The sequence below is a fragment of the Cyanistes caeruleus genome, chromosome 5 (genome assembly GCF_971803275.1).
Source record: "Cyanistes caeruleus chromosome 5, bCyaCae1.hap1.1, whole genome shotgun sequence".
Taxonomy (NCBI): domain Eukaryota; kingdom Metazoa; phylum Chordata; class Aves; order Passeriformes; family Paridae; genus Cyanistes; species Cyanistes caeruleus.
In genome coordinates, this window is record NC_141705.1 from 46995811 (window position 1) to 47016271 (window position 20461).

A 20461-nucleotide genomic window follows, 5' to 3' on the forward strand; every position below is an offset into this window, starting at 1 on the left:
GCATGCCCAGTTTTGTAAGCACAGGCACAACTGAAGCCCTAGCAGCTTCTTTCTGTCTGTTTTATACAGCAAATAAACTATCCCAACACTACACAGATGGGGTTTATTTCCAGTAGCCAGACCATGTCAACAGAACTGTCTTGAAGTATAGCTGGGAACAAACAGGGTCTTAGGGAAAGACTCCCTGGAAGCAAGGGGGTTTTGCTTGTCTCAAATTTACTTGATGGAAAATCACACCACTTTGGAGTCTTGTCAGCTTGTGCTTACTGGACATCAGATGTCAGTAAGGACATCAAGATGGTCCTGTGACATTTGGTCATGTTGGCTTTGAGAACCCTGTGTGCTGCCCCAGCCTATGCCACACAGCACAAGCAGCAGACCTGCGGTTTCTTAAATGCCTTGACAGACATTTGGAGTGTGTGAGGTGGCACGTATGAGTTATCTCTTTGATGTGCTTCCAGCCTACATCCTGTGTGGAAGTATAGCTCTGACATACTCCAGCCCTGTATGTTACAATGAAGAACTCTGCTAACTTCCTCTTGCAGCCCTCCCCTCTGCCTCTCCGGGAATGCACACATTCTGCAGTGGCGGTCAGATGGTGATCATAGGAGAGCGTAGTTTATCACTGAAACCTTTTCAGATATACATTATCTTGTTTTTTTCCAAAAAGTGAAATTGTATTAATTTAGCACAGGTATTACTCCAGTATTTTGAGGGTTAGAAGTGACTTAGGGGTGGTTCTTTTTTTCACAAAACAGTACAAGTAAAAATTACATACTGTTTGGTTTTAATTCTTCTAGTTTGGTTTGCCTGGTTATTCAAGGTTTTAGGAATTCAAAGAAAATGTTAAATATTGTTATTCAACTGTTGAAACTACCTTTTTCATATATTTTTATTTATTACTGATACTCAAAGCAGTCATGCAAAATTGTGTGATAGACATGAGAAGCACAATGTTTTCACAATGTGAGGGTGTCTGTGTGCTGCAGTTGTCAGAAGCTATCTTGTTTGGGAATGCTGACAACTAGTTTTCAGCCCAGTCTTCTATTCCTTCAATTGTGTTTATCTCATAGGTAGATCTCAGATCAGCTTTCAGACATAGAAAATAGAACAAATTTTCCTCACATGACTTTTCCATATTCACTAATGTACTTTCCTCTCTAAAAACATGGTGCCTTGGTGCTGAAGTGATAAAGTATATTGCTGTGAGTTCTCCAGAGCCCTTGAAATGTGTTATCTAACTTCTAGTCTTGGTCCTGACTTCAGAATCTTGCTCACAAGGCATTGGCCAACCCTGTTGTCAACCTTGGGATAAATAAAGATAGGAGCTTGAGAGTCAGGCAGGCCCAGACTGTCAGAGCAGAATGGAGGCTACTTAAGTTCATGTGCTGGAGCTTCACACAGCCTGTATTTGGAGTCCTCCCTTGCTGTCTATCAGTCTGTGAGCACTGCAGGGATTTGAGGTGGTGTCTCACATCACTTGCAGTCCATCCCAGCACCTTGCAGAGCTAGCTCATGGAAAGATGTGTCCCAGCACCTCAGCCTTTCTGCTCTGAACCACTGTGTGTGTGGCATGCTCTGGGCTGGGACATGCAGCTGCCAGCCATGAGAGTGGGGGGCCTGAGGATTGGCAAGCAGCCTGCAGCCCTGCTCACCACTGAGCCCTGCTCAGCAACTGCACCAGCCTTTGCCAGAGCTCATCTGTTGTTGCTTATCCAGCCTGTCTGGAGGCTTCTTTAAAATATAAATGGATATGATTTTTTTCTTAAAACACGCACAAAAAGCTTTCACTGACTATACAGGGCAATAAAGACAAGACGTATGGAGGAATATCAGTGGTGGTTAGGATGATGCAAGATAATTGAGGCTTAAAATTGACCTTTTGTTTCTGGTGTGGCCATTTCCATAGATGGGGGTGCAGGAGAAGGCTGAGTGTGTAGGTTGGCACTCCGTGGCCTGTGTGGTCTCTGGGTAAGACAGCTGCCAGGCATTCATTTGTGTTCTGCACTTCAGCCATGTTAGGGGTGCTGTGCTATAGAGTCTCTGCTGTTTGGGTATTGCAGAGCGCGCTCTCCAGGCACAGCCACACCAGACTTGGCTTTTGTTCAGGTACAAGCATTATCAGAACAGTTTCAGTTGGCTGGTTTGCACCCTGGAGACAAGTCGTGGTCCTCCTAGGTACTTTCAACACCCTGTCTGCTCCTACCACGTATGACAGTGTAAGTATCTGAATGTGTGAAGAGTTCTTGTGAGAGCCATAAATTATGATATCAACGTATGTGTCAGCAGATTATTGAGCATGAGAAGTCTTTTAGGTGCTTGTGGCTGCCAGTGTTAGTTGAAAAACTGTCTGAAATTGTAGTTCCATGTGGATATAAATACATGTATTGCTGATGTGCAAATTTCTCCATAGATGCTCAGAGCAAACTTTGTTACCATTGAACTAGTTAAAAGTGGGATAGAAAAGCTACCCTGAAAATAATTGGGTTTTTTCCTAACACTTTCAGTGTCCAGATGACTTTTGCTGTGAGGTAAGTGACACAAAAAAAAGTTCTGTGCATATAATGGTATGATAAAATTTCCTGTTTTTCAGGGGAAGAAAAAGAAGAGGAAGAGAGAAAAGTTGCAGGAATCAGCATCAGGTAGGCCATGACCACCTCTTACTTGCCGTTCACCTCAGGCGTATTTTAGAAACCAGGGCTTGCGCTATTTAATTTTTATGAGCTTTTGTCTAACACTTGCTTCTGATGGACGTTTTAAGATATTTCTCTTGGAATGTAAGCTTGTGAACATGCACAAAACCCGTGCCTCCTTCCCCTTACACCTTTCTGAGCAGCAGTCCTGACGGCATCATCATCTCTGGCTGAACTTACGCATTGCTGCAATCACTGTCGTGTTTTACCTTTGCTTTTCTCCTCAATCAGTGTTGTATCATCTTTAGACTTAACTGTCTCAAATACTGTGTGGTATTTTTGTATTTTTGGACACTGGAAACTTTACACAGACCTTTTGTAGTAACTGTATTTTTTTCTCACTGTATTTTATGTTTCTCTGTACACTAACGGCTGCCTAGTAGGTTGGCTAAAATCATCAGTGAGGTCTCCTCTTTGCCTTTAAAATATGTAGGAAGAAACACCCTGTTTTCCCCAACAAAAAATGGCTGGTATAAGAACCATAAAAAAACCCAAACAACAAAACCAAAAAACACACACACAAAAAAAATTCCATGTAACACTGTAGCAAACAAACTTATTTGGAATGTGCAAAAACTCTGTAACAGAAATTTGTTAAAGGAAAACAATCTTCTACAGGTACAGGCCCCAGAATGACAGCTGCCTACATCTGAAGCATGGTAAGAACATCTCTAAAGCTTTCCTGCTGATAAAACTGAATTGTAAAATAAGCCTTCTTATAAATTTTATGCAATAATATGAATTTAGCAAAAATTGCAGAACTATCATATCCCAAAGCTAATGTTACTTTCATTACTGATGGTTTTTATACCGGCTATCTATTAGGTGTTCACCATTTCTCTGCTTAACCATAATATTTTCAAATTGGCCACACCTCACTGACTCACTGCAAGTCTGCCTGTGAACCAGGGATGGGTTTATTAAGTGGTGCAAGCCATCCTAGACTGTCACAGCTCATAAGAGTAAGGTAGACTCTGGCTTTGGAGTACATTTTATGTGCTGACATCAACAAGATTCTGGCTGGCTGGGTACACCTTTTAAAAACAATTTATTCATCTGTATACTAACAAAACACCTGCTAAGAAAATGGGACTGTGTTTCAGTTGTTTAAAGAATTTCTCCCACAGCTGTACAGTGGTATTTAATGTGTGGTGCAGGTTGGGGTTTTTTGTGGTTGTTGTATTTCCAGCATGTGTTTTCTTTCTTTATATCATATTACCTGCACTGAGGGTGGAATGATTAGTGATTACACATGTGCAATAACACCATCTAGTCAGCTTGTGAGTGCACACAGTACCACAGTGAGATTCTAATTCTCAGTGTCTGTGTTGGAAGGCGGTCCTCTTTCTCTCAGTGTGATGTGTTTTCCAGTAGGAATGGCATTATTTTGAAATAATAGCTGCTTCTAAACGGTCTAATTAACCCAGATTGCACTTGGGAGATCCCCAAGTATTACAGGAATGATAAAAATAAATACAACTTTTCAAAATCACCTACACACTGTATCAGAAACGGGCTCTGTCCTCTCTTCCTCTGCCTTGTTTGGCCACAGGTTCCCTGTGGCACTCAAGAGCAGTCAGCAAAGCAGGCTCCTGCTGGCCCTCTGCTCTGCTTGGACTTTTCAGCCTGAGAAAGCCAACTTCAGTTTCCTGTGTGCAGTGTGTCAGTCAGCATGCTTCAAGCCTCTTCTGAAGTTATGCCATTATGCTGGTTAGTCTAAACTTGGTTAAGACAAGACTTTGGTGGTTTGTTTGTTGTTTTTTTTTAAAGCTGAAGTGAAAAGGTAAAATGTGTGCTCTTTTTTTCTTCCTAGTAAGCAGAAGTTTTTCAGGCAGGCAGGCAACTTTGCCTTTTGCAGTATGCTTGAGTTATACTGATTTGAGATGAGGATTGCAGTGTTGGGGTTCTGTAGCCTCTACAGCAAATGTAGCTGTAAAATATCATTACTTAGAACATTATACCTACTGAAAAATTAAGTGCTTTAACCTTGAGTTTTATAATTGGTATTTCAGGTTAGTTGCCCAGGTCCATGACTGTTGTGAATATTTTTCACTTCGGTCTTAACACAGTACCAGTAAGCAAAATACCCATGATTTTATCTGAATTGATGCAGAGCACTTGATGGAGATTGGAATACAACCAAGGTTTAAGTGACAGCTGAAAACCAGGCAATATTTGGTTTCTTGGATGCCTTACAGTCTAGCCTATGCTGAACTACTTTTTTTGGAGTCTCTCTGCATTTTTGGTATTAGAGGTTGAAAGTTCTAAGTGTGGGGGTTTTCTCTCCCTTTGACCTTTACACTCCTGCCTTCCTGTGTCCTCTTACGCTTCTTACAGTGTGGAAACTGTTGGCAATACCTGTCTGTCTTCAGGCTTTTGTAGCACAGTCTGAGAACAGTGTATGTTCAGGGAAGGGGAAGCGTGCTGTTGACTCCATGTATGCACGTGAAGGCAGCCTCACTAAGTGCTTCATGCTGAGTGAATGATCTGCACTGGAGATGTACAGATGTGCTCTTGCTGGAAGCAGATGCACTGAACGATTTTGGGAACCTGAACCAGCCAGACTTCAAAGTAAACTTCTGAAGGTTAAAACTCTTGCCCTCTGCAAGCTTAATCCAAAGAATGTTTTGCCCACAAGCATAATATCTTACCAGGCCCACAGCAGAGCTGTTGTAGTCTTTACTGGATGGAGATAATAAGTTTGGGAATAGCTTTCCTACTTGCATGCATGGTGTAAGGAAGAGGGAGAAGGAGGGTGGGAGGTCTGGGAAGGAGACAAGCATTCTGTTATCTGAGAAGAATCAGAAATGAGTAGGTGGCAAGACCAAAGAAAGAATCTCAAGATCAGCACAAAGGAGATCAGCCAGGGCTGTAATTACAGTGATGTAAGTGAGAAGGATGAAATGGTGGGAGGGTTGTGTGGTAGGATGTTCAGAGGAAAGTAACGGAAGAGACATGCAAACAGACATGATTTAAGATACTGTGAAAGTTTTGGGTGTGGGGTTTTTGTTAGGTTTTTTTTTGTCCATGAACATTCAGCAAGTAACTGATTTTTAAGGTGGACCTCTAGTCCTGCTTTTTGACTTGAACATGATAAGAGTGGTAAAGTCAAGGTGGTAGCATTAAGTTGCCCCTTTTCCAAGGGTTGTACACAGCAGCAGGTATTGTAAGGCTTCACTCTTTAGGATTTAACTGAGTTCTGTGATCTCCAACCTACTGAATGGCCAATCTGTAAAACACTTCAGAATGCTCTAGGAATAGTGTGACCCTCTGCACTAGTCTTTGCTACATTACCCTGGGTTACTCCAAAGCATGTCCTTCAAGAGCTGTGGAACTGCGTGAATCCCCAGGATTTTGTTCGCAGTTGACATGGCCCAACACACTGTTTGAAATAACTTTGATTTATTGAAGAAATAACTCTTATTTATTCTCTTCTTTTGAAATCATCCAAGAGTGGAATTAGACTTGATAATGCTAAAATAAATTGAGGCGAAGCCAGGGAGGGAAGGGGAAATGAGGAAAGTTAAGATTAAGGACAATATAGAGATCACCTGTTGAGCACCTTTCTGAAAGGTGAGTGGTGGTTTTTCCCATTAAGCACAACCATCTAGGGGATTTGTAATTAGGAGCAATTCTGTCTTGGAAGTGGAGATTTCTAATTTCCTATCCAGTCTGACTTTTGGAAGAAAAAAAGAAAAAGGTGATTTTTAGCATCTCATGGGTATTTTGAAACCGGTAAGGAAAAAGAAGGATACAAACAAAAATTCCTCATTCTGCAGCATGGAAATACTTAACTTCCTATGACTTGCTCTGTACAGAATTCTAAAAGGCACTTCATTCAACATATGGCAGGATGCAATTGGGAAACTACATAATTTAACATTGTGTTTTGGCATATCTTCAAGGACTAAAAAGATTGATAGAGAAGCTTAATAGACATCTAAAAACCCGTGAGAAGTATATCTGTGGCTTGCAAAATTCCATGACAATTAGCATCTACATTAGCAAAGCTTTCAAAACCAAGAAAACTTGACTAATACTGATTTGTAATCAGAAGTACTTAAAAGGATCAGATTAAGACCATTTAACTTTGAACAATGAATTATGGTAACATTTCAAACTTCCTACATGGAAATTTGAGCCAAATTTCAGCACAGAAGTGATTTTTGGGCAGTAATTTATGACTGAATTATGTTTTCCCTATTACTTAAAAATAAACTGGAGTGAGGCTGTGAAAGCAGACTATGAAGTGGGCCAGTCCACAGCCAGAATACTGTGGAAAAGAAGCATCTGATGACTGTGGTCGTGGCTGACCATGGGTTTCTGGCCAGTATCTGAGAAAGGAGAGGCAAAGAGGATGTGGTACCTCCCTTTCTGAGGCATGTTTTCAAACCTAGATGTCCAGTGCTCCTGAAATTGCTGCTGGAGTAGTTCAAATTGAAACAAATGCTCCACCCCTTCCCATAGCTCCTGACTGCTCAGAAGCCTTAAACAGCCTGGAGAACTTGCACTTAGTCTCTGTGAGAGACTAAGTGAGTCTCTCTTGGAGAACTTAGTCTCTGTGAGAATGTGTGTGGTGATGGTGGTGCAGAGATTTGTCCTGATTTGCTTTAGAAATTGTTTCCTGTGTGACCCATATTTCCCTCTTCCCTGTTTTGCCCATGAATAGTGGCCTTCAGCACAGGCAAGAGGGACAGAATGAGTAAAAGAAAATTCTGTGGATTGAAATATTTGTATTATTTCAGATAGGCATAAAATTTCAATAGAAAATTAGTATAGACCTCCATAGAAAACTAGTATAGCCCTCAGACAGATCATGGCTTGTATTGAAAGGATTAAAGATCATCTAGTTCCAATGCCCAGCCCCCCTGCCCCCCCATGGCCTTTCATTAGACCAGGCTACTCAAAGCCTCATCAGATCTGGCCTTGAACACTTCCAAAGATGGGGCAACTTCTCTGGGCCTTACCACCCTCACATGAAAGGTTTTTTCCTAAGATCCAATCTAAACCTATCCTCTGTCAGTTTAAGGCCATTCCCCCTTGTCCTATCACTCCCATCAGGAGTTTTTCCAGCCAGGAAAAACTCCCATCAGCCACCAGCACTTTCAACTTCCTCTCCTTCCAAGCTGTCTTAAAGGTAAAGCTACCCCATGACACCCTGCCACTGTAAGAAGTCCCTCTCCAGCTTTCCTGTAGGCTCCCTTTAGGAACTGGAAGACTCTTACAAGGTCTCGCTGGAACTTTCTCCAGGCTGAACAAGCCCAACTCAGCCTCTCAGCCTGTCAGCAGAGGAGAGCTGCTTCAGCCCCCTGGGGATCTTTGTGGCCTCTTCTGGGATCAGTCCAACAGGTCCATATGCTTTTACAATTGGGGACCCCAGGGCTGGATGTGGCAGTCCAGGTGAAGTCCTACCAGAGCAGAGGGGCAGAATCCCCTCCCTTGCCCTGATGGCCACAGTGCTTTGGATACAGCCCAGGTTGGAACTGACATTCTGGGCTGTGAGTGCACATGGCTGGCTCTCTTCCACCAGCACCCCAAGTCTTTCTCCACAGGGCTGCTCTCAGTCCATTCTCCATCCAGCCTGTATTTGTGCTTGGGCTTGCCCTGACCCACTTGCTGGCACCTCTCAAACTTCATGAGGTTTGCACAGGCCACCTCTCAAGCCTGCCCATGTTCCTCTGGATGGCATCCTGTCCCTCCTGTGTGTCCCCTCCTCCAACTTAATTCTGCCCTGACACTGATCTTGCTGGGGTGAAAGGCAAAAGCCCCCCTCTCTTTCAGGCTCTCTGACATCAAGGAAAATGTCAGAAGAGCAAATCCAAAGAGAAGCCACGGCCCCATGCAGGTGGCAGGTACAGAGGTACAGAGGTGTACTGACACCTGGTGGGAGAGGTGCAGGAGAGCAGACCTAGGGAAGGAGAGGAAGGAAGGAGAGGAAGGAAGGAGAGGAAGGAAGGAGAGGAAGGAAGGAGAGGAAGGAAGGAGAGGAAGGAAGGAGAGGAAGGAAGGAGAGGAAGGAAGGAGAGGAAGGAAGGAGAGGAAGGAAGGAGAGGGAGGAGAGGAAGGAAGGAAGGAAGGAAGGAAGGAAGGAAGGAAGGAAGGAAGGAAGGAAGGAAGGAAGGAAGGAAGGAAGGAAGGAAGGAAGGAAGGAAGGAAGGAAGGAAGGAAGGAAGGAAGGAAGGAAGGAAGGAAGGAAGGAAGGAAGGAAGGAAGGAAGGAAGGAAGGAAGGAAGGAAGGAAGGAAGGAAGGAAGGAAGGAAGGCAATCACAGCCTCTGGGGAGGGGTAGGTGAGGGTAGTAGCAAAGCATAGGTTTTACAAATCAAAGAACAGCAGAACACTTTCAACTAGACAATCAGCATAGATAAGGGTTTAGAGAAATAAGAAAAAATGTTAAGGATTTTTGCAAAATAAGTGCAGTGTGGTCAGTTATGAAGCTGGTTTTCAGTGTTTCATATTTTAAACTGACGAAGGGAAAAAATAGGTATTCAGGAGGTGAATGTATGTGTTTGTTTTATTGGAGACACTCAAGTTGCAGAACCTACTGTGAAATTAGAGATGCTTAATGAAGTTTGAACTTAACCACATTTACAAGTGATTAAAAAAACCCTTATTGTTTCAGTTCTGAGGTGTTAGCAGTAGGCGGTTTGGGCTAGAATGAAGGAGAGCAGTGGGACAACTATTGTTCTAATTCTTCCTGTGGGATAGGGTGTGGACAGGGAGTTGACTGCTGGTGCACCATTCTTCTCTGGATAAAAACGCTGTATTTTGGTGGATTTAGTAAACTCACCACCAGACTGAGAAATCTAAGGTCATGAGAAAAACTCTGTAGAAACAAACTGTTTTATAAATAAGATGTAAGGTTTTGAAATGTTTTTTCATTTCCAGTTGGAAGAAAACTTTAGAATTTTAGTGTTTTTCTCAGGTCTGCATTGCAGTTTCACTTTTTTTAGTGTATTTACATGAAAAATTTCAAAATGAGGTTTTGATACTCTGTTCCTGGCCAGCTAGAAAGCAAGTTTTTATGACACTGTCAAAGTCTTTCCTATTTGTTTCTGGAGACTAAGCCACTACAGCTTGGTTGAAATCTGTTTTCTAATTTCAACAGAATTGTATTCAAATGCAATTCTGTGAAAGCTTAGCAAACCATCACATACCCTAGCACTGAGTTTTGCTTCCATTTGCCTCTGATTTTAGAGACTATGATTAAAGAGGTCTTCTGATATACATGAATGCAAACCTCGCCATTCTGAAGACAAAAATAACCAAAAGAACAGAACAAAAACAAAGAGCCTTAACCATGATGTTGCAAAAGTCACTGTTAATAGAGCAAACCTTCTCATGCCAGTTAGTTCCTTAATCCTCTGCTTTAAGGATTTTTTATGGATGTCGTCTTTTAAATCTTTGACCCTTTCCCTGCTTGTTAAGACTGTACCATGTAGACAGTTTTGAAAGCTTGCAGATTGGAAAGCCAAACAAGTAAGGAAGCTGATAGCATGGCCAGCTGAAGCACCACTGTTTGGCCAATTAAAACATGAGCTTTGTAAGTCAGTGAGACATTATGGGCTTTAGTGAGAGCTTTCAGGACAAGAGCTTTCAGCTCCTCCTTCCTGTGGTAGGAGCAAATGTTGGAAGCATTTGTGCAGTGAAGGTGTCATTGGCACAGGAGTGTAGTGTGTGAGCAGTATTAGAGGCAACTGAGGAAAATGGTACCAGGGACCATCTCTGAACTGGTGTTCTTGCCACAGGCATCAGTGCAGTAGGATCAGGGGTGGAGGAGAATTAAATAGGCTTAAGTGAGCAGAGAGACATAATTTCTAAAGTTACTTCCTCCTTGCAAAAGTTGCAGGATATGTTTCCTCATTAATGTAAGTTGTATCAGAGTTAAACTCAGGAGTTATGAATCTTCTATCTGCCCTTCATCTCAAGGGTACCTGAATTGCACGTGGCAAAATATGATTGCCAAAATAACTACACAGAATTGGTTTCTATGGTGTAAAGGCAAATGCACACACTAGGTGGGACTACATTTTGATGAATAGCTGGTTTTCTTCACATATGTGTGTCTTTTGAGGTACACAGTCTTCCTGTTGTGTATTTTGGACCAGTAGAGATTTTCTGATGAGATGAGTTAATTGCATCAAAGTGAAGTTGGTATGTTTGAATTCTGTAGTGGTTTCTGTGTACTGCTGTCTTATGCTTGTAGTGTTGCTCTGTAGATACCTGTGTGTAGAAGAGTTGATAGAAGCCCTGGAAGATATTCAGGTTGCATCTGACTTGCCTTCAGTTTCATGAAGGCAACAATTTATATTATTCCACATATCAGAAGATTAAACTGTTGAGATTGTCTTTCAAAATAGTGTAAATTCTAACCTGTGTTTAATTGTGGCAGAAAAAAATTATCTACAAAGGAAACTGTACCCCTGTTACTTCTTTCTTCTGAAAGAATTTTCACTTATTGCTGTACCAATACCTCATGTTTTTCTGTTACAGCAGGTGAAAACTGAAGTAGCAATTTCTGTGCCCCTAGCTTTCAGTCTAGAAAACAAATAATTTTAAAAATAGTCTTCTGAATATTTATTATATGCCATAAAGATACAGAAAGGAGACAAGCCTGTTTCTTCCTCCCTCTTCCTTGCCTTTAGTGTACTGTTCCTCTTTAAGAAGCTGCTAGGGACAGCTGTCTAGAGGCAATCTGGTTTTTATTATAAACATGGAGCCTCTCTCCCCTCCCACCCCCAACAGGAAAAACATGTCTTGGGTCTTCCAGTAAGATAATTTTAAAGATTCTAGCTCGGTGATAGAGCTTGTAGTTTTGTGCTGCCTACTCTGGGGGCCTTTGATAAGAGCCACACCTGCTTGGCATCATTGCCATCAGCTGCACAAAACGGGAACCCTAAAATACCTGGGCGTTTTCCGTGCTGAGACTAATCTGCTCTGGAAGAGGTCTCTGGCTTGGGAAGGCTGGGGGAGGAATATTTCAGCTGCTCACTTATGCATCTAGCTGAGGTCAAATTATGAGGACAGAAGTTAGGACTTCAGGCTCCACCTGTAGTTAATGGAGAGGTATTTTCAGGGGCAGATAAACAGCAGTGAATAATTTGCTATTGGGAGTCTCCATTCACAGTTATCAGCAATGGACCAAGGTTAAAAGTAGCAAGGGGGATGGAGGGGTTGGACAGACTAAGAAAAGCTTTATACTAACATAGTTTCAACATGGCAGCATCTGTTACAGTTTTAGGGTACAATTTTATGTCATTTCTTTGGATACAAAGGCAGCTTAAAAAGTTTCCTCTGCTGCCTGCTGGTATCCAGCTCTTGCAGAGAGGGCTTTTTCCTGTCTCCCGTAGGTCTTTCCATCCATGTTTTGTAACAGCTTGTGGGACCCTGCAGCAAATTGGATTACTAAAATGACTGGGGTTTTGTTGGGAGGTGCTTTTTTTGTTTAGAAACAACAAGGGTTGTGGAGTGTTTGTTTGTGTTTGCCCTGAACATCTCAAGGATCTGGTTTGGGCTAAACCCACAAACCATGGCACAGCTGGGCAGGAAGAGGAGCAGACTGCAGCGCCGGCATCTATCTGCTTGTGCCTGAAACCCTCTCCAGCTCTGCTGTTAAAGAAAATACAGAGGGACTGCACAAACAGCACAAACTGCCCTGATAAATAATGAGCTGATTTTGCATAGCCGGGTTTCTGGAGTATTGAATGAACCATGGCTGGCAGTATGTTGAACATGTTCAATTTGGACTTAAAGTTTCAGCTTTTGGGTCCCTGAACTTGCCATGTTGTTTGAAGTACTGGATTAAAAGACAGGTTTGGAGATGAATGTTTTCTTTAAAAAAAAAACAAAACATGTAACTCCCTGTTGTATGCAGTCTTGTCTCTTCTTAGAACTGTATCCAAACAGTATGTAGGGAAAGGTGTAGAAAAAAAGTACCTCATTTAAAATGTTTAATATCCCTTGCCCTGTGTGAAGGGTTAGGTATCTCTTTTACTCCATACTTATTCCTGTAGTGGCCCAGACACTCTTGACTTCCTTCAATAACCTTTTCTGATTAGCATAACGTGGATGAAGCTGCATAATTCTCTCCCTTGTTCTAGAAAAGTTAAAAGACCAGAGGAGGCGAACAAGACCTTTGTGGACCCTCCCTTCAATCCATCTCATTCCAAAGCACGGGGAGGACTTCAGATCTCCTTGTGATCCCCTCAGCCACTGAATCCAGGCTTGCTAGGAGACTTTAGTTTTACTGTAGCAATTCCTGAAATACAGTTTTATCACTTCAGTAGTAAGGCTTTTCTTTTTGTACTGCATTATTCTTGAATCTTATGTCTGTTTCTTTCTCGAGGTGTTGTTTTCTTTTTCTTTTTCCCCTTTCCTCCTGCAGTCAGATGTACACTGCAAATGGCACAGACAGTGCCTCCTATTGTGGCTCAGGCTCAAGACTTCACATATGTAAAATGTGACTCGCAGCACTTTCTTTGAAGCCTAACCACAGCCAGGGAGCTGTAATTGCAGTCTTTGATTTGTGCCGACTTCACTTGTGGATTGGGCTTTGCTAGGGCATGCCTTGCCTGGCGAGACTTCAGCTGCAGCCCCCCAGTGAAGCCTTAGATGTGGGAAGTCTTCAGTCTCCTTAGCACATGCCTGTGGTTTCATGAAAAGAATCCTGATTTGACCTGTTTTATATCTGTAAGGCAACACCATCATCACTCATATTTTTTAGGTATTATTTGGTTTATCAGCAGTAGAAGCAATTTCCAGCGTGTAGCCTTAATGTGCGGCAGGGGAAAGGCTGGGTTCGAGATGCTGTTTTCAGGACAGCTACTGTGTAATTTGCTGTACTGCTAGGAAATAAAAATATGTGGGGCTTCCCTGTGCCTGTCCCCTTCCAGAATCACCGTGCTGTCTGCAGCCTCTCTAGAGGAGCTGGGCATAGTTAGGAGCTATGGAAAGGAGGCAGGCACTGCAAAAGCTGCCTCGGGATTGAGAAAGGAGCAATGGTCGCTGTTGGAAAAAGCCGAGGGCCAGAGCAAGGCCACGGTCGTTATTTTAACCTCCTGACTTCAAAGACAGCTTGCTGGTAAGGGAAGGGGGGAGGAGGCAGGGAACCATCTCAATAGAAGAGCATTTCATTTCCTTCAGTGAAGTAGACATTCCTGGCTGCTAATGGGGAGTAGCTCTGAATCACAGCGCTTGTATCAGACTGCTGTGAACTACTGGCCTGGCGCCTCAAGGCCATTCCTCAACAGGAAGCTGAATGTTTTCATGTAAGACTGAGAGGAAAACCTTCCCAGGAAGAGCAACCTGGACCAAACCTTTGAAAATCCGGGATGAAAAGGCACAAAATAAATATAAAGCTGCAGGGTGCTCTCCCCAGTGTTTCTCTGCTGTTTGCTTGGCCTCTCTTTCGTGCTCCTTGGAAAGGTAGAGCCCTTCGTAGCTCTTTGATCCGCACGTGTTACGGAGCACTGCGCTACTTTATAAAAAATAATAAAAAAAAAAGGCAGGAAGCTCGGGAGGCTTTTTTTAGTTGGGACATGGGCTGGTTTTATGAGGAAATAGGAATTGAATTAGTCAATACAGACCACCTTTGTTGAAACTGCTGGTTTGCCAGTGGACTTCTAGCTGTGCTGTTTAAGAGGCCTCAGAAGCTTTAAGTCCTTTTGTGGCTACCAGCAGCAGGTGTAAGTTATTCCTTATGTACCAGGGATGGCAGTGTTTGGGTGACAAGGGAGTCTGCATCAAATCTAAGCTATACAGAGCAGTTTGCTACAAATTCATGCTGGTCTTCTACCTTAGTATGCAGCTAAACTGAAGTGTCCTCAACTTTCCACTACAACAATAGCCACATGGGTGGCCTCTGATAAGGAGTCAACTTGTTTAGTAAGCTTTTGGGGCCTTACCTTATGCTGATTAAAATCAAAGGATACAAAATCAGTTTTAGAGGCTTTCTACCCTGGACTACATGAGGCAGTGTAACTCCTTACACTCAGGAGCTGCCACGCTACTCAGCCACAATGAGTGAAACACTTTGTGTTGTAATGGTTTACACGGAAGCTGCAGCAGATGGGAGGTGAGTGCTCAGTTATAAATGGCTTTGGTTTAAATACTGCTGAAATGTAATGTAAAATTTGCTGACTAATTCAGCTTGTGGCTCTTGCAGGCTTAAGCAGTCTATCTATCATGATTAGTATAAAAAGTTTGACTTGTGGTTTAAACCATTTCTTCATAAACTTTTTCTGTCTTGCCTTGCATGACTCAAGGTGCTGGCAGCGTATCTTCTTTATGTGACTAAGCATTTTATGTTTCTTCTGGTGAAAATTCGTTTACCTTCTCCACTTAAATCCATTCTTGTGATAATTTTGATCACTCTCAGAAGCGTTGCTCATTGAACCTTCTACTTGTTTAGAAGTTGGCAGTTGAGCAGTACATGGAGACTTAGAGGTTAATGTTGATTTTTCTGAGATACCAGTAATCCCCAGTTACTGGAGAGCGTGAGTCCATATGTGGAAAAACATCTGACTCATCAGAGAGACTTTGGGTGGAGACCCCATTATAACCCATTTGCCTGGATCAGAAGGGCAAGGGGGATGGTTGAGTTAGCAATTTCTTAAATCAGCTGATGTAACCCAGAGATCTAGTGAGGAAAAACTGTTCTTCTCTAGATGAGCAATTCCTATTAGGCCTGTACTGTGTGTCATTTCACATGCTCTAAGAATATAAATCCTTCCAAGATCTAGTGAACTTTACTGCTAGGCAGGAGGCCCATGGTTCTTACACAGCTGGGAGATGTTCCCTACCCTGCTGAAGAACAGAACAAATCCTCCCCAGTCATGAGGATGGATGGTAGAATCAGTGTTCACACAAGCCTCATCCACCACATTCCTCTACCAAACTGCTTGCAGAAGACAGCATTTTTTCATGTCTGCAGGGAGTAGAGCTCGAGGCTCTGAAATAGAGGTTTAATTGACCTCAACCACTGCACTGCAGTACTAAAGCCTGAGGATGTCTAATTTTGTAATGGTATCTGGGTCAAATGTTGTAGATAAATGAAATCCACTACAAAAGGGAAGTACTTCTGTAATATGCTGGATGTTTAAAACCCCACCTTTCTAGTTGGTATCTCTTTATAATCCAAAGTACTTTCCATAAATACAGTTGCAAACTTCAAGCAAAAGCACGTAGTAATAAATTCTGCATTTAACTTTGACATTGTAATGCACATTCCACTAATACAGTTGTAAGAGTTTCAGTGACCCATCACCAGCTTGTTTTGAGAAATTTTTTTTTTAAAGGCTTCAGATAGTCTTTATATCTCTTTCTCTCTCTCTTTGCCCCTCCCCTCTTCCCTGTAGGTGGGAAAAGAAATGCTTTCTCAACTTGCAAAGCAAAGGCGGCGACACCAGGACCCCTTCTGGAGATGGAAGCTTGTTAAACCCTAGGTGTGTCCTTCATCCGCACAGACCACCCCCAAGGAGTCTGTCTAGGATGTCATTCACCCTGATGTCACTGCTAGAGACACTGAATCATAAAGACAATCACTGCCAAAATCCTTCACTATCAAGAGGTCCAGCCCCGATATAAATAGAGCAAATGAGCTCCTGGGTCAGCAGAGCAGCTTTTGTCTTCACCTCTGCCTTGCACTCTTAAGCCCCTGTCTCATCTGTGTCCATATTGAGTCAGCAAACACAGTAGCATGGCTGTCTCTGCCTGCTTCAGCCAGCAGAATAACGTAGACCACAGCTGCCCCACACAGCACATCGAGGAATGGAATCTGCCTGGACCAGAATGACGCGCTCAACCTTCTTTTTATTTAATGGTGCGACAGGATCAATTTTGGTTTTAGCTTTTTTTAAGAAACTTGAATGCTTTTATATTTTAACTTTTAGTTTGTAATTTCTTTGGTGTATATTTTACTAGGTATGAGCTTTTAAACAAGTGTCAGAAATCTGAAATACTTTTTAAATAAAAGGAGTTTTTCTTTTGTTTTTGTTTTTTTTTTTTTTTTTTTTTTCTGCCAGAGGAAAAATCTGTATGGAAAAAAAGGTTGGCTGTTTTGTTAAACTATTTGTAACAAATAGTGGCCTCTCAGTCTATATAATACAGTGTCCTATAGAACTAAATAAATGTAACAACAGTCAGCTGGTCAGTAGACATGTTAGTCTTGCATCATCTACTCTGTAAACATAAGCAATACATCCAGCAAATCTGACTGCAGTGAGTTCTCCTTCTCACCCATTCCCCTTCTCCTTGTAAAAAGCCCAGCACTTGAATTATTACTTCAATTGTTCTGTATTTGTATCTGTTTTTGTTAGCCTGTTAGTGGGATTTTATGCCAGTTGTTGAAATGAGCATTGATGTACCCATTTTTTAAAATAGTAAGGCACAGCCTTTGCCAAAAATACTGTCAACCAATTTTTTTTTGTCATTCCAGTTTGAGTTAATGTGCTGAGCATTTGTTTTTTAATAAAAGCTTTGTAATAAAACCAAAGTTAACTGTCTTTAAAATTGGCTTTAAAAGAAAAAAACTAACAAAACAACAGTTTTTGCTAGATTCCCTCAAAGGTAGAAGCAAGCTCAGGGAAGGCACAGCTGCTTGTAAGGGTGAAAACTTCTGACTCAGTCTTATGTTGTAGGAAATGCTCTTTGGCTGTTTGCTCCCACGAAGTGATTTTGGAAAATTACTTTTTCTTCAAAAAGTGAGCAGAAGTCTCAGTTCCATACCAGAAATAAGGAATGGGGAGATTCTGAGTCAGCATGGCCTGCCTATTGCCAGTGGTGCCTGGGATATGGCAGATGTTCCTGCCAAAGCAAGCAGCACAGCTGCCTCACTTCTACTAAGCAACTTCAAAAATACGGGACACAGGAACCATAGATAAACTTCTTCACTGATTTGTGAGTGGAAAAGAAATACTATGAACTGTACATTGAATCAGCATTCTTTGTATTCCAGCTCCCAAATCTTGTTTGGTGTGAGACTGGACTGAGTCAAGCTTAAGCTACAAGAAATTACATAGGTCAGTTACTGCCTAAGGAAGCTTTGGAATTGGATTGTTTATAAATGACCCTTTAACTCGGTTGCATAAGAAATTTCATAATTAAAAATGTTATAAAACAGCTTTCTCTTAAACCAGTATGCACTGTACACATGTTCAGTTTTAAGGCTGTAACCAGCATATTAGTTCTTGCAATATTTATTTCTAGCAACTAGCGATTACATTTAAAAAAAAAAAGAAAAACAAGTGACCAGGCTCTCAGATGGCAGGAGAAAATATCTCTTGAGAGAATAGCAACTGTATACTGGAGTTTTGCAAGACTTGGCTATGTTTCCATTCAATTATCCCAGCCTTTGCTGGAAACCTGTCTGGCTTTTGGTTTGGGGTTTGGTTTTGTTTTTTAAAGGGGAAAAAAGGCAAGTACTTAGTGCTGTAATTGTTCTAAATCAAGGATTACTGCAGTGAGATCTGCAAATTACATGTTCCAAAGACAACAGTTCTTTTTAGAACTTTATAAAACATGACTACTTTGTTTAGATTTTTAATGGCTATTTTAAAAGCCATTTACCCATTCTGAAAAAAATTGTTCCCAATGGAAGTGTCGGCTTCATGTGGCACATTGTCCCCAGTACACTGTTGTGAAGTTGCCTGCCTTAAGGATGAAAGGTCTTTCAGCTCTAATAGTAAAGAATAATAATTTGGGAGCTAAAAATAGTATTTCTGCTGCTAACATACAGTGAACAAGCACCATGTGTTGGGTTCATTCATAGATCAAAGACCTTTCACATACAGCTATGGGAAAGGTTAACTTTCCCAAATGCAAGGGTTAGAATGCTGCCATGAGAGCACCTGAACACAGAGTAACCCTGCTGTCCTGGAATACCCCCTGTGACAGGGTCTGTGTCCACTCCTGCCTTCCCCTGCTAATTGGCATTTGTTCCCAAAAGAGCCCTCACTGTACTGTGCCAGCTTGTCAGTGAAGACAGATAAGCTAGTAAAGATGCCCAAGTGATGAGAGTGCTACCTGGCAGTAAGATTAGGTTTAAATCCTGGTGACACGGAACAAATTATTCCAGGTGAGACTCAAAACCAGCACCTAAATTCCTGATGTGCAATTTGGGCAGACATTAGAATCTAACCTTGTCTCTTTTGGGTGCCTGAGGAGATGATTATCCTGTATTTCCCACAGAAAACATCTTCAAAGATTTAAATGCTTCTACCTAATGGCTGAGTTAATTATCCAGACACTTCTGTACAAGCACTCACAAACCACTCTCTGCCCCCACACTTGGTTCTGTGCATGTACTAAAAGCAGTTCTTGCATGGATCACAGCATGGGTAGATCTAGTTCATAAACAGAGCTTTCCCAGTGCCTAGGAAACACACAGCCTTCCCCCTCCCCTCACCAAAAACAGCAGACAGAAGAGGGGAGTTGAGCCAGGACTATTTACAGCGGATCAGGCCAACATCACAGGATGGTCTGTCTCCTCAGGCTTCTGGATCACCTGGACCAGAGCCATTTTCCCTGTGTTACATAAAAGAACAATGCTTCAGCTAACTTTGGCTTCTTATGCAGCAAGTGATGACAGATTCACTAGTTGTGCTTATAGGGACTCACCAGTTCTACTGAATCTGTTGTAGTTTCCTCTTTGGATTAGGCAACAGAAGAGGCAGTAACTTAGTTGTACAAGGGTTAGTTTGATGGCTGGCTCAATTTGCAGCAAATGTAGGACCTTAAGGACCCAATCCTTGCTCCAGGCTCTAGGACAGCAGAATCCACAGCATCAGTTGTCTGCACTCCTTTGAAACCACCACAGTGCACAAGGCTTTGAAGAAACCATTCTATTTCCTGGTGGCTCCCGCTCTGATCTACATGGCAGCTAATTAGGCTAAAGCAAGACTGGCAGAAAAAGAAGGACACTACTGAGACTTAAGATATGCCCTGTAACCTCTCCCATTAGGCAACTGCAGTTTTTTCCTTTCATTTGCAATGGGACTAACATGCAAGCATGCCTCTCCTCCAGAACAGGGACCTGACACAAAGTAGAACGTTACAGGGGAAAGAAGTAAGTCCACAAATAGGCAGAAGTCTGTCAGCTATGAATACATTTCTCCTAATTCAGGTCAGTGAAAAACTACTGGGCTGAAAAGTCAGCCAGCCAAAAGAGAAGCTGTAACAGGAAAATGGCTGGCTATAAACACATTTCAAGATGAAACCAAAAACCTAGAAAGTATGGCCAAACACATTCATTTCTCCACGACACATGAGAAAGAGAAACTCTGGATTAATGTATGAATTTACCCTTTGAGTCTCCTCATAGATATGAAGCTCAGGTTTTGAAAGCCAAGCAAGCAAATGGGCATCATCCCTGGAAAAGGAACATATGCCAGAAATAGGGGAAATGAACCTCTTAATCATCAGGTTTTGGCCAGGTCAAAACAGGGACTGAAATACTGCTCCCCATCCTCCCAGATAAACAGTTATACCTTCATGTTTTTTTAAATGGTGCCATTTAATGCCATTTAAAATCATCATGGGTTTTCTCTTTGGCTGGGACATTCCTTCTGCAACAGCCATGCCTTAACTGAATCACAGATGTCTACTTGGCTGAGATAACAGTCACTGCATACCTGGTCTGGGAACCTTAGAAAACCAATGTTTTCTTCTTGTGAATGATGTTCTACAAACTACATTCTGATAAACTCACCCATCCCACCTTCCAGAAACCCATCACATACAAATAAGCAACAGGTTCATTAACCTGTCAGCTAT

General features: G+C 42.1%; 1 protein-coding gene across 1 annotated transcript in view; it reads left to right on the plus strand.

Annotated features, from left to right (window-relative positions):
* The window catches only part of LEF1 (lymphoid enhancer binding factor 1), a 70352-nt gene extending 53175 nt beyond the window's left edge, over window positions 1-17177 (plus strand). The window contains exons 10-11 of the mRNA XM_086890439.1: window positions 2552-2642; window positions 16048-17177. Coding sequence (XP_086746565.1) covers window positions 2552-2642; window positions 16048-16127 — 171 coding nt within the window. The 3' untranslated portion in view covers window positions 16128-17177. The remainder of the gene's footprint in view (window positions 1-2551; window positions 2643-16047) is intronic.
* The last annotated feature ends 3284 nt before the right edge of the window (window positions 17178-20461 follow it).